Consider the following 12,163-nt stretch of genomic DNA (forward strand, 5'->3'; position numbering starts at 1 on the left):
GCACTATATTTTTTTCATACGTATTCTTCACTTGTTATAAAAACTGAAATGTAAAAGTTACAAACTTGAGTTAGATTAGATAAGATAATGAAGATAATTCTTCATAAGGTATGCTAATGAGTATCTTGTGCATTATGTAATTTGATATGGTAATTGTATATACATTTTCCAAATGACTTGCAACTTGTATGATGGAATTATTAGTTAGACACAGGTCAAAAGTAATAAAACAACATACTTGATTCAACAGGTTGTATCAACGTATGATGAAAATAAAGGTTGCAAAAATAAAATGTATAGCAGTGTTCATATTGAACACAAAGTTTCAAAGTACTTGTGGTTGGAGTTTATACTTCTTACCTTTCCACACTTTTTTGTTGTCATTATTAGGAGATGACTTAGAAACTACAAGAAACAAAATGAATAGTACTGTCTTTTCAAAGTAAATCTCATGAGAGTTTCTTCTAATCTTTTTACACCTATTTTCTGTATTTAATCTACTATGAGAAGTTCAAGTAGAAACCTGCCAGATATAAAGCATTGAATCATCATTTCTGTTAAGTGCAACTGTACTTTAAGTACTTTGACATTGCCAATATCAAATAAACTTTTGCAGTGTGAAATTCTCATAACTTTCCTTTGAAAATAGTGGGATAGGACAAGTAAACTTGTTGACTGTATAATAGTTGCATTGAAAATTGTCTGAAGTGTTATAAAATATTTGTAATGGCTTTGTAGAAAGCCTAGATTGATTCAGTAAACTTGGTAGGTGTTTGAATATTAGTTACTCTTTTGATATGGTCAATAAGATGATGTTTCCTATAGTCTGTTTGAATTCCAGCTTCAAGAATACAGTGGGGTAGATTTATCCTCTTGCTTATATTATTATTCAAAAAGCAATAAGTTAATTGTAAGTTAATTAGTATGCTTGTTTGCAACAAGAATTTTCTAAAGTACTATACAAAAATGAAAGGAAATAAGTGATATGGCTCTGTATAAAGTTGTATTTGATCCATTAAACTTTTTTTTGGTATTTGGATGCCAGTTATTTGTTTGAATGGTCAGGGTGTAGTGGTGGTATAGGTGTAAAAATGTGTAAGTACTTATGAACCTCCCCTTTCCTGTTTTGCTGTGCTTACTTTTTTGTTTGTGAATTTACTTGAAAATTAAGAAATTATCTAATATATAATGCTAAAATTTGAGTTACAATCTATATTTGGATGTTAAACGTGATAACATGGCCTTTGGTCCTTACTTGTAATGAAATGTATTGCAGTAAGATTAAAGGCAGAAAATTTGTTCATATTAAAGTGTGTAACATTAAAGAAATTTATATCCATTGTTTATCATGTACTGTTTATCCAGTAATCATGAATAAAACGTAAAAAACTTACGACAATAGTTCTTGACATTAGGAGGTGTTATGAGGAAGCTCAAATTATTTTGCACTCAAATGCAAATTACTGTTCAGAATCTACTTAGTCAAAAGTTTAAAATTTATTCTTCATGGCTGAAGAGACTGAATCAGAGTGCTGTTATCATTTCACTCTAAGGAATATGGTGGTGTAAAATTTTTAGATAAGTGAAGATTTGTGCATGGTATTATACATATGTGTAGAAAAATGTTTTAGAATCAACAGTTGTAGATTAAGTTAATTATCCTTTGAAAAACTTCAGTTCTGAATAAATTTTTATTAGGTTTTCAGGCATGTAATATCAAACAGTGTGCTTTTTAGTAAGGGTGGAACAAAAAATATCACTTTTGTATTTTACACGCTAGTTGTTCTAGTCTTCTAGTTGTTTAAGGGCTTAGTTGGTTTTCCCCTTTTAGTCTCTTCTGTCCATTTTGGAACGCACCAAAGATTTTCGGGAGGCAGAAAGTACACCAGGAATAGTTGAAATGTACCATAGAGGCAAGAAAAGCTCCAGTAAAATTCATGTGGATACATCAAGTCCACAGCTGCACAGGTGAAGTTTGTATTATCTTGTATTTCTCAATATAGCTAATAAAGTAAGGAGTAATGGTATTTTTGTATAATATGTAAACTTGTAACTTAGTGTTTCAGATTTGATTTTTTTTTAATGTTTTAAGGCTAGGGAATATTAGCCTGAAAATGAAAATTAAGGGTTTCATTCCCATTTTAATAGAAGGGCTTGTACACAAGCAAAGTGTGTAATTACTGAGTTAATCTTTTACTGATGTAAATAAATTGGTGTATTTATAGTGGCTAAAAAGGTAAGTAAAACTGAATTTGACAGTATTTATGAAAATGGTACAATGTCTACATTTAAATGTGATGCTGATAGTGTTTTACAACTACTTTTCTAAGGTATAGAAATTTTTAAAATAAAAATATAGAATTTTTGTCTTTATATCATAGGAACTAAATGAATTTTTTGTTGTACTTCTGAAATTTTTGTTACAGTATGAACTGTTTTGTTTTATTGATAACTAATTATTAAGTGCTTAAACTTTCCAGAAGTGATTTGCGATCAAGTCAACCAACTTGGCTTTCAGTCAGTTTGGATGCAGCCTTGGGTTGTCGCACCAGTGTCTTCCAGGTTCACAAGCATAGCACAAAACGTCCTAGTGAAAAACACCAAACAAGTACTCCAGTAGCTTCTGGTTTCTCTACCACTGTTACTATACACCCACAAGCTTCCCCTGTTGTGTGCAGGTTGGTAGGCTTTTTTGAAACAACTGCAAATATTAAAAATATTGAAAATCCATATACATAAAATTATTTTAATTAGTACCTTATGCTCTTAAATTTTATACAGTTTATATATAGAATAACACAATGTATGGCTAGCAAAATATGTTTAAGGCATGAATTCTCTACACATATGCACATGTAAGTTGGAATGCTTATTATTAGTAGATGTGTTTTTTATGCTTCTGTAAATAATTAGTACACAATTGTCTAAGCTGCTTTAAATTCTTAATTTTTCTTTAGGCATGTATTAGACACTCTTATAGCTCTAGCAAAAAGTTTTCCAGTCCATTTTTTGCCAGAAAAAGCCAAAGAGGAGAAAATCAGCAAGGAAACCAATCAAAACCAAGAGATTAATAACAAAAATCAAAGCAAATCAGGTGTTTCTTGCCCTCGAAGTGAGTCAAAGTCCTTTCTCTCCAGTACCACAGCAAGATTAGAACCAGCATCAGTAAGACCGGAAACTGACTTTTGGGAAGTACTTGTTAAGTTGGATTCTTTGAACACAAGTCGTAAAGGGAAAAATGTGATGAGGATTCACAGTGGTAATAGTAATAGCCAAGCAACTTCTCTTTCAGAAGAAGAAGCCAAGTACCAGAATTTGGAAACTTCTGCAGTTGCACAGTTAATTAGTATGCTTTGTCATCCTGTTGTTAAGCGTAGCTCTTTGTTAACTGATAAGCTACTTCGGTTGTTAGCTCTGATATCTTTAGCACTTCCTGATCAAGAAACTCAAACTTATCAGAACCAACTCACTGCACCAGCCTCAACACCTCGACAACAAAGTAGTGGACTGTTGGCTAGAGCAATTGAAGCTCCCTCTTGTGGAAGGGATGAAAGGCCAAATTCAACTGAAGAATCCTTTTCTAGTGAAGGTGTGACAGGTAGTTTTTTTAAATGTTCATTATCTTGGTTGGAAAATTTTGCATCAGAATGTCCAATTTTTAAATATTTCAAACTTCCCCCTCAGAAACATCATTTTGTGTACAAATAAATACTTAAATTGTTATTGGTTGAACTACTGTTTATGCAAAAATGCTTCCCTTATTATTAGTGTTTATTGGGTTTTTTTAAATGTCAAAATTTTTATTCATGAAACAGCTTATTGACAGATCACTATGCTAAAAAGTATAGTGTTGGTTTTAAAAAGGGTAAGTCTGACTGGTTAAGAAATTTATTGTTGTTGAAAAAATTAGTCATACCTTAAAATATTGTGGTAGGTCAACAGTGTTTACAGACTTACAAAGCTAGAATCTACAGTTCAGTTCCTCACTGTAGACAAAGTGCATATAGTGCAATGTATAGTTTTTCACCAAGATAATTTAATTTTCAAAAAGAATTATTTCAATTAAATGAAGTTTTTAGTGCAAAAGCTTTTTTGTTGTAGCATAGTTTTTAATAATTATGTTAGTGTTGAATTCTGGAAAGAAATGCTTTTGATTGAAGTTTGTATTTTACAACAAAATCTAAAATGTGGTTTATAATTTCTTGATCTTATCCTTGACAATTACCTACATTTAATTAAAGCTGTTAATAATAGTACTTAGTGATTTCAAAAGCAGTTCAAAGTTTTATAATCCCAAACATTTTTTCTAACTCCATTTTCTAAACATCTATTCAATAGACAGAACAACATTTTTTTTAAGTCTTTGAAATTTCTGAGAGGTGCACATATTACCTTTGTTATGAACTATGACAATTTTAAATCTTTGTAGAGATAATAGAGGGTCAAGACTCCAAAGTCCAGACATTGGAGTCATTTGGCAACTCAGGCTGAGAAACATTTGAATATAGATTAATTATTTTCATTTATTTTGCAAAATTCTGAAATACCAAATTGGATATGAGTTTAAAAAACATTATGGTAAATGCTATTAAAAACTTTTGTTTTATAGAGAAAAAGTTCAAACCTGCTGTACAAGTTTCTAAAGAGGAAGAAGTAAAAGAACCAATTGTGTTAGAACAGCACCTGAAACTGGCAGTTGAGGTAACTTTTATTTATTGAACAGTGATGGATTTTGGCAGTATACCTAAAACTTGAGGGGGGGGAACTCGTGAAATTACACATCATTGTTGAATTTCACTTTTAAAATAAAAATTATTTGAAGTTAGTCATAATCACTGAAAAATGTTTTATTGATGATCTAGTAAAAATGTTATTTTGATTCACTGACAGAATTTTTTGTGAAAGTGTTACCAAAAATTAAACACCATTTTTCTATGCTGAAAATAAAATCACTAGAAACAAAAACAAGGTAAAGGGAATGGATAGGATTTGCTATGTAGATAACAGAAATTATTGTTATTTATTTTACATTCCACTTATTTTGATAAGATGTATTTTCTTACTTTATTTAATCACACTTTAGGTAGGAAGAAAGACGTTTTTCTGTGTAAAGAATAAAGATCTAGAATTAAAAAAATTTAATTTCAGGTATTAACTTCTAAAGCCTGTTCTGAAGAAGGTCTTGAAGATGCCACTGCTCTACTACTACGTCTGTCCCGAGGTTGTCCAAAAACACGTCAAGCTGTGCTGCGTTTGTTATTAGTAGGTACGAGAGAACTAGGAAATGTGGTGTGTTCACATATTTCTAGCTTGATGACTGAGCTTCGATCTTTAAATGCAAAACTTGCAGCTGAAAAGGCAATATCCGGAGAAGCAGAAGACCGAGATCGAGAAGATGTTGATACAAAAGTTTCTAAGGGCATGATTCATGACAGGTATGATAGTTTTTTGTTTTGTTTTTGTGAAGTAAGTTGTATTTTTAGTGAAGTAGATTAGGGAATTAAATATTTTTGTTACTGTTTTTCTTATGATATAAATATTACTGACTTGGTTAGTACTTTCTAAAGAACATTATTTGGGAAATTTTGTGGTTATTCTTTCAGATTTGAACCCCTTAAAACATTGTTTTTGTAAAAAAAACATTTAGATTTGAATCAACTTGGTTTGAGGAGTTTTGTATAAATGTTTTTATCTTATTTTTAGGTTTACGAACACAGCAGTTGTTATTACAGCTCCAGGTAAAGTTAAAGGTGGGGGTAGGGAGCTGCAACTGCCATCCATGGCTGCTCTAACAAGCAAAACTTCAAGTCAAGCTTTTTTTCTTAGGATTCTTAAAGTTATCATCCAGTTAAGAGAAGCTGCTCGAATAACTCATCGAAGGAACATGAAGGGGAGTAAGTTAGAAAAATAAGCAATTACAATTTTCTACAAACATTCATTGATTTTTCAGTAAACAAGATTTTCTCTCAGGCATTTAGATATTTTGTCTGTGTCGTCATTTTAATAGTAAAGTTTTTGTTTTTTTTTATAGATTGACTGTAATTTTTTTAAGCTTGGAATATTTATTTAAAATTTGTTTTATTTTTTTATATCTTGTATTTCAATTGCACACTATTTAATGGTTGAATTACCATATTTTTTACATTTTTTACTACATGAATTTCTTTCAGTGGCATCTGATGGTTTGCATAGTTTGTAGTTATTTCATTAGTAGAACAGTATTTGAAAAACAAAGTACACAATTATTTTTAAGACATGAAAAATGTCTTTCTCTACAGTTTCATTATCATCAGATATCGTTGTGTACCCTGCAGCTACAGTTAGTCAGGGTTTGGCAGAGTCACAGCCGTTCCCACCTTTAGTGACTTCTACTGCTCTGGGAACTACAGAAGGTAGTACGAGTGTAGTAACATCAGCTCCAGGAGAAATGGCTCATACTGAGAGAATGACTGTTACTTCAGCACCCAGTTTGGCTATCTCAGATATACTGGAAACAGAAACAGAGGCTCATCAGTCATCAGTCACCCCCATGGAACTAGATTCTAGTGAGTGTTACCTTGAAAAAAAGTGTTTTCTTGATAAAGAAAATCCAATTTTAAATATTACAATCAAGATAACTCCTTCATTGACAGTTTAATTTTGTTTAGATCTTTGTTATTTATGCTGGTTACTTATCTTATTTGTAATAGTAACTTTTATTCTATTAAAAGTGTTTTTCATATTTTACTTTAGTTTGTCTGTGTATGTGAACTTTTATGTGGAATAAATGAAATCGGTCCAAGTACACTTATAAAAAATTTAGTCCTAGGGTGAACCTGGTTAATGAAATTTTGGTTTATAGAATGTTTAAAGAACAAGTTGTATACAAGTAAGATGTTAGAATTTGAAAACCATGTGCTCTGTTTTATTCATATGTAAATGTGTATCTGTTATCAGGCTCTGGACCAAAAGCTTCACTTGGTAGAAAAGAAGATGAGGAAGAAGAATTGACACTTCCTCGACTTAGTGAGGAGCTACACTTGGATGACCTTTGGGAAATGTTAAGTGAATGTTTGAAGGAACTAGCTGACACTCCTGATCACCATGCTGTGTTGGTTTTGCAGCCTGCCGTGGAAGCATTTTTCTTAGTACATGCTTCTTCCACTGAAAAAGATACTCAACCAAGGTAAAAGTTTTCATTATGCTGATAACATAAAAAGGAAAAACAACTAAGACTTGATCACCTATTCAAAATCATCTATGCATTTTTAAAGTACTTATTTTATTTCCTTTACAGATGCAGTTAATATCTTCAATAGCTTATAATTTAAAAAGATATTTTGAATTTTGCAAATCTTCTCACAGAAGAGTTAATTTATCTCTCACTATGTGTTGCATTTCACAACTTTTTACTCTCTCAACAGAGGCTTGGCCAATATGAATGGCCATGTGACCTCTTTGTTTTTGTTTGAAGTCTTTATAATTTTGATACTATTAACTTTTAATACAGTAATTTCCATGTTATGATTAAAATATTTTTCTTCATTTCAAAAATCTCAAATTTAATTTCTGTTATCTCTGAAAACCTCCTAAATACATTTCGGATGTTTCTTTTCAGTAAAACTATATTTTATCTGTTACTTTTTCTACCATAACTGTACAATTTGACTGACCTTGTAACCACAGAAGTAAAAACAAAATCTAAATTAACCCCTTTTTTCTCTCTCTCTCTCTAAAATAACTTGAAATTGTAACATAAAACTACCTATGTTTAACCTAAGTAGCTTTAAACTCATAACAGTATACATCTATTTATACTTAAATGTTATTGTTTTATCACCTTTTGATTGCCCTTTGAACCACATCTAACTAGTATTATTCATGCCATTATAAGTTGTAAACCACTACAGGAACATGGAGGTCACATTAAACTGTGGAATTACATTATCCATTAGCTGGTCATGTGTGCCTTGTGAAACATTGTTATTACTTAATTTACATAATCCAACCTTAACTAACCTAAAGAGATCCCTATTTTTACATCTCGGTTACTTTCATGATGATAAATAAAAAACAAACATGAAGAATAAATAAATTACTTACCTAGGTTATCTTTTTCTTTCTAGTTGATGATGCTTAACCCTACATTTCGTAGACTCATGGCAGAAATACACAAAATTTTTATTTAAATAAGTAATGCACCAAATATAGAATAATTTGGAAAAAAGCAGAGAATTTCCCCTAACTCTAAATTTTTTTTTTTAACTTTCTAACTATTCAAGAAGAACCATTACAAATCATCCACACTTGTTGATATCTTTCCAATGCCCCTCGGTGTGGATTCCTGTACGTGGTGAGGGGACCTCCCACGGAAGGTTCTGTTCCCAGTTCACCTCCTCTGGATCTAAACATCCAACCACATGTTTGCCGTACATGGCGACCCGTGAAGAGGAGGAGAGGATCCTGGTGGTTGAGAGGTCCAACTCTAATACACCACTTTGGCCTTGAATTCCTGTAGACGGGCAGCCTTTGGGTGGCCCCCCTTGGGTCAATCGGCTGGTCCACTTGGGCGAGAGTGAACCAAGTACCAGTGTTGGAAGTGCTCAACGGGTGTTGTGGACATTGTGCCTGATGCTGGTGTTTGGGTATAGTGCTCACGAAACCCTGGCGTTGCTGCATTGTCCTTGCATGACATTGTAGTGCATCCTCTCATAGGGCTTCGCGGTGGGTGGGGTCAGTGGGTACCGAAATTTTTCTTTTTTCCTATGGATCCTCCTTCAAAAAATTTAAATAAAATAGTGAAAAAACAGTCAACAGGTAAGCGACCACGTCTTGAAGACTCTGGACAGCAATCTTCAACATCTGTAACACACGTACCTCATTTTCTTATATTACATTCTCTTGAAAAAAAAAAAACCTTTAGGGCAAATGTCTCTTTTTTATTTAGAAAGGACTAGAGGGTCTTGCTGGCTCTCCCAAAGTCAGTAAAGAAGCTTCGATCTGGAGACATATTAGTTGAAACGTCCACAACCAACCACAGTGAACTCCTTGAATTCAACAGCAATTGGGAATATACCTATTGAGGTTTCCCCTCATGCTACCTTGAATTCATCACGAGGAGTTATTGTTGAGAGGGATTTGAAGAATGTCCCTGAGTCAGAGATTCTCGCTGGTCTCTCCACTCAAGGAGTTTCTGCAATGAGGCGCATCTCCACTTGCAAAGATGGAGTTACACAGCCAACAAATACTCTCGTTTTGACATTTACATCATCACGTGCATCTCCCACTATCAAGGCAGGTTATATAATTTGCAGGGTATGGCCATACATTCCAAATCCTCTCCGATGTTTTCAATGTCAGAGATTCGGCCACTCAAAGACATCATGTCGTGGTTCATGTGCTTGTTGTGGTGGCAAGGACCACGATGCCTATGAATGTGACATGGACCCACATTGCGTCAACTGCAATGGTTCTCACCCTCCTACTTTCGTTTTTGCCCAAACTGGTTGGAGGAAAAAGAGGTGCAGCATTTGAAAACGACTCATAACATTAGTTATCCTGAGGCTCGGAAATTGCTGCCTGCCACTCCATTTCGGACATATGCTGCTGCACTTTGTTCCACAACTACAATGGGAGTGCAGACAGATCTCTCTGTCCCTCCAAGAGAATCGTTTTCAAAACAAATGAAAAGCCTTTTGACCTCCATAGTTAAAAAGTTTGAATCGACTTCCACACCCATCTCTGTTCCTCCCATACATTCCAACAAACCTCAAAATCCACATCCTTCAGTTTCAAATACAGGCATTTCTTCTGATACATCTTTTTTGTACAGAAATGACAGGCTGTGTGATGGATGAGTACATGGAGGGGTGACGCTAATGGTTGATCAGCGTGTGCCCACCCTGTTTTTGTCACTCAACACACCCTTGGAGGCCGTAGCCATCCGTGTTTCCTTGGGTCATACCATCACTGTTTGTTCTCTCTACCTGTACCCTGGAGAGACATATGATCAATCAGACCTTGATACTCTCGTTGAACAGTTGCTCTCTCCCTTTCTCCTCCTGGGGGACTTTAATGGACATGGGGAAGTGCTGTTATTGATGAGAGGGGTCGCTCTGTAGAGCGTATGCTCTCTGATCACAATCATTCTCTTTTCAATACTGGTTCTTCCACTTATTTTCATGCACCTAGTCAGTCCTTTACTGCTATTGATCTCTCAGTTTGCTCTCCTTCATTATTCTCCCATTTTTCTTGGAGGGTTGACAGTTATACACTAGGCAGTGATCATTTTCCTATACTTTTGAGAGAGACTGGCCGTGGTCGATGCCACTATACCCGCGTGCCCCGGTGGAAGCTGGATCAGCCAGACTGGTCCACTTTCACTGCTCTTGTAGAACTTGATCCTGCCATCGTGAATCAGCCATCAGTAGACGACTGTGTGGCAGCGGTAACTGGCTGTATTATACAAGCAGCTGCTCAGTGTATTCCTAAAACCTCGACGCGTTTTCCACGATATCCTCGTCCGTGGTGTAATCCTGCTCACCACTTAGCACGGAAGGCTCAAAAATGGGCCTGGGATACTTTTCGTAGATATCCCACACTTTCAAACCATGTAGCTTTACAACAGGCCCGTGCACATGCTAGGTGGGAATGACATCAAAGTTAGAAGGAATCTTGGATTAAGTTCACAACAACTAGCATATCTTCTACCACCAGTTCCAAGGTCATATGGGACAGGATTCGAAAGGTCAGTGGGCACTATAATTCTGTCCCTTTCTCAATCTTACTCTCTGATGGTCAGGAGGTGGCTGATGTCCGGAGCATCACTGATACTCTAGGTGAAAGCTTTTTCCTGGTATTTAGCACTTCTGCTTGTTCCTCCACCTTCTTGGCCATCAAGACTTGGGCAGAGCATTGACCTCTTTCCTTTCGAACTGACTTGTCTCTTTGACTATAATTGTCCCTTTACACTGGTGGAACTGAAAATGGCCCTTCATTGGTCTGGCAGTACATCTGTTGGACCCGATGATGTACACTATGACATGCTGCACCATGGCCAGAACATTAAATAACTCGACACCAGGACTGGAAGGGCCAAGTTCAGGTGACTAATGCTGCTGTTTGAACTACCTGTCAGTCATCCTGGTGAGTTGTTATTTCAATTTTTGCTGCATGTCTTTTAAACTTTTATTACTTTACCCTTTGGTACTGGTGATAATGACACATAACCCGGAACCAGGACTGGAAAGACCAACTTCAGGCGAGTGATGATGGTTCTGGTACTTGCCTGTTAGTCTTCCTGGCAGGTTATGATCATTACCATTCTGCTGCAGAAGTTCTTTACAACTTTCTTGACTGGATGTCAACGTCGGTTATATGCAATTTTCTGGTTTTAATTGCTGTTTTGTTTTTACCTTCATTTTCTTTAACGTATTTTACTGCATTTACTTTACTTTTACCTTTTTACTGGACATTTAGCTACTCATTATTACGATTTTGCTATGACTTTTAAAACTTCTATTATTTTACATTTTGATAATGGCTGCTATGACACATAACCTGGAACCAGGACTGGAAAGGCCAACTTCAGGTGACTGACGGTGGTTCTTGTACTTACTGTTAGTCTTCCTGGTGGGTTATGATCATTACCATTTTGCTAGAGAAAGTTCTTTACAACTTCTCTTACTTTGCTTTCTCTCTTAACATTGTAAACTAGGTGTCAACATTGGTTTTATGCTTTTTCTGTTTGTCAATGATGTTTTGTTTTGCCTTCATTTTCTTTTATTTTTACCTTTTTACCGGATGTTTGGTGCAGATAGCCTAGCTGCTTTGTGCCATAAAACACTAAATCAATCAATCAAACTTCATTTCAAATTCTGAAATTTGCGCAAAGCTATATGAGAGCTATCTGCGCTAGCTAACCATAATTTAGCAGCTAGTAATCACCCACTGCCAGCTCTTGTGCTACTCTTTTATCACCAAATGGTGGAATTGACTGTAACATTATAATGCACCTACGGCTGAAAGAGTATGTTTGGTGATAAGGTAATTTGAATCTGTGACCATCAGATTGTGAGTCAGGAGCCCTATTCACATGAGAATGAAGCTTGTACTAATGATATTGACAATTCTTCATTCAGAAAATGTTATATAAACCGTCATTTGATAAATGAAAACCTTGCCT

At 34.9% G+C, this 12,163-nt stretch overlaps 1 protein-coding gene across 1 annotated transcript in view; it reads left to right on the forward strand.

The window, feature by feature from the left end:
• Window positions 1-12,163, forward strand: part of HUWE1 (HECT, UBA and WWE domain containing E3 ubiquitin protein ligase 1) — a 195,617-nt gene that overhangs the window by 171,300 nt on the left and 12,154 nt on the right. The window contains 8 exon segments of the mRNA XM_076448258.1: window positions 1,832-1,968; window positions 2,481-2,678; window positions 2,958-3,598; window positions 4,610-4,701; window positions 5,149-5,435; window positions 5,704-5,894; window positions 6,279-6,545; window positions 6,937-7,165. Of these exon segments, the coding sequence (XP_076304373.1) occupies window positions 1,832-1,968; window positions 2,481-2,678; window positions 2,958-3,598; window positions 4,610-4,701; window positions 5,149-5,435; window positions 5,704-5,894; window positions 6,279-6,545; window positions 6,937-7,165 (2,042 nt within the window).

The sequence above is a fragment of the Tachypleus tridentatus genome, chromosome 8 (genome assembly GCF_004210375.1).
Source record: "Tachypleus tridentatus isolate NWPU-2018 chromosome 8, ASM421037v1, whole genome shotgun sequence".
In the NCBI taxonomy this organism is placed as follows: domain Eukaryota; kingdom Metazoa; phylum Arthropoda; class Merostomata; order Xiphosura; family Limulidae; genus Tachypleus; species Tachypleus tridentatus.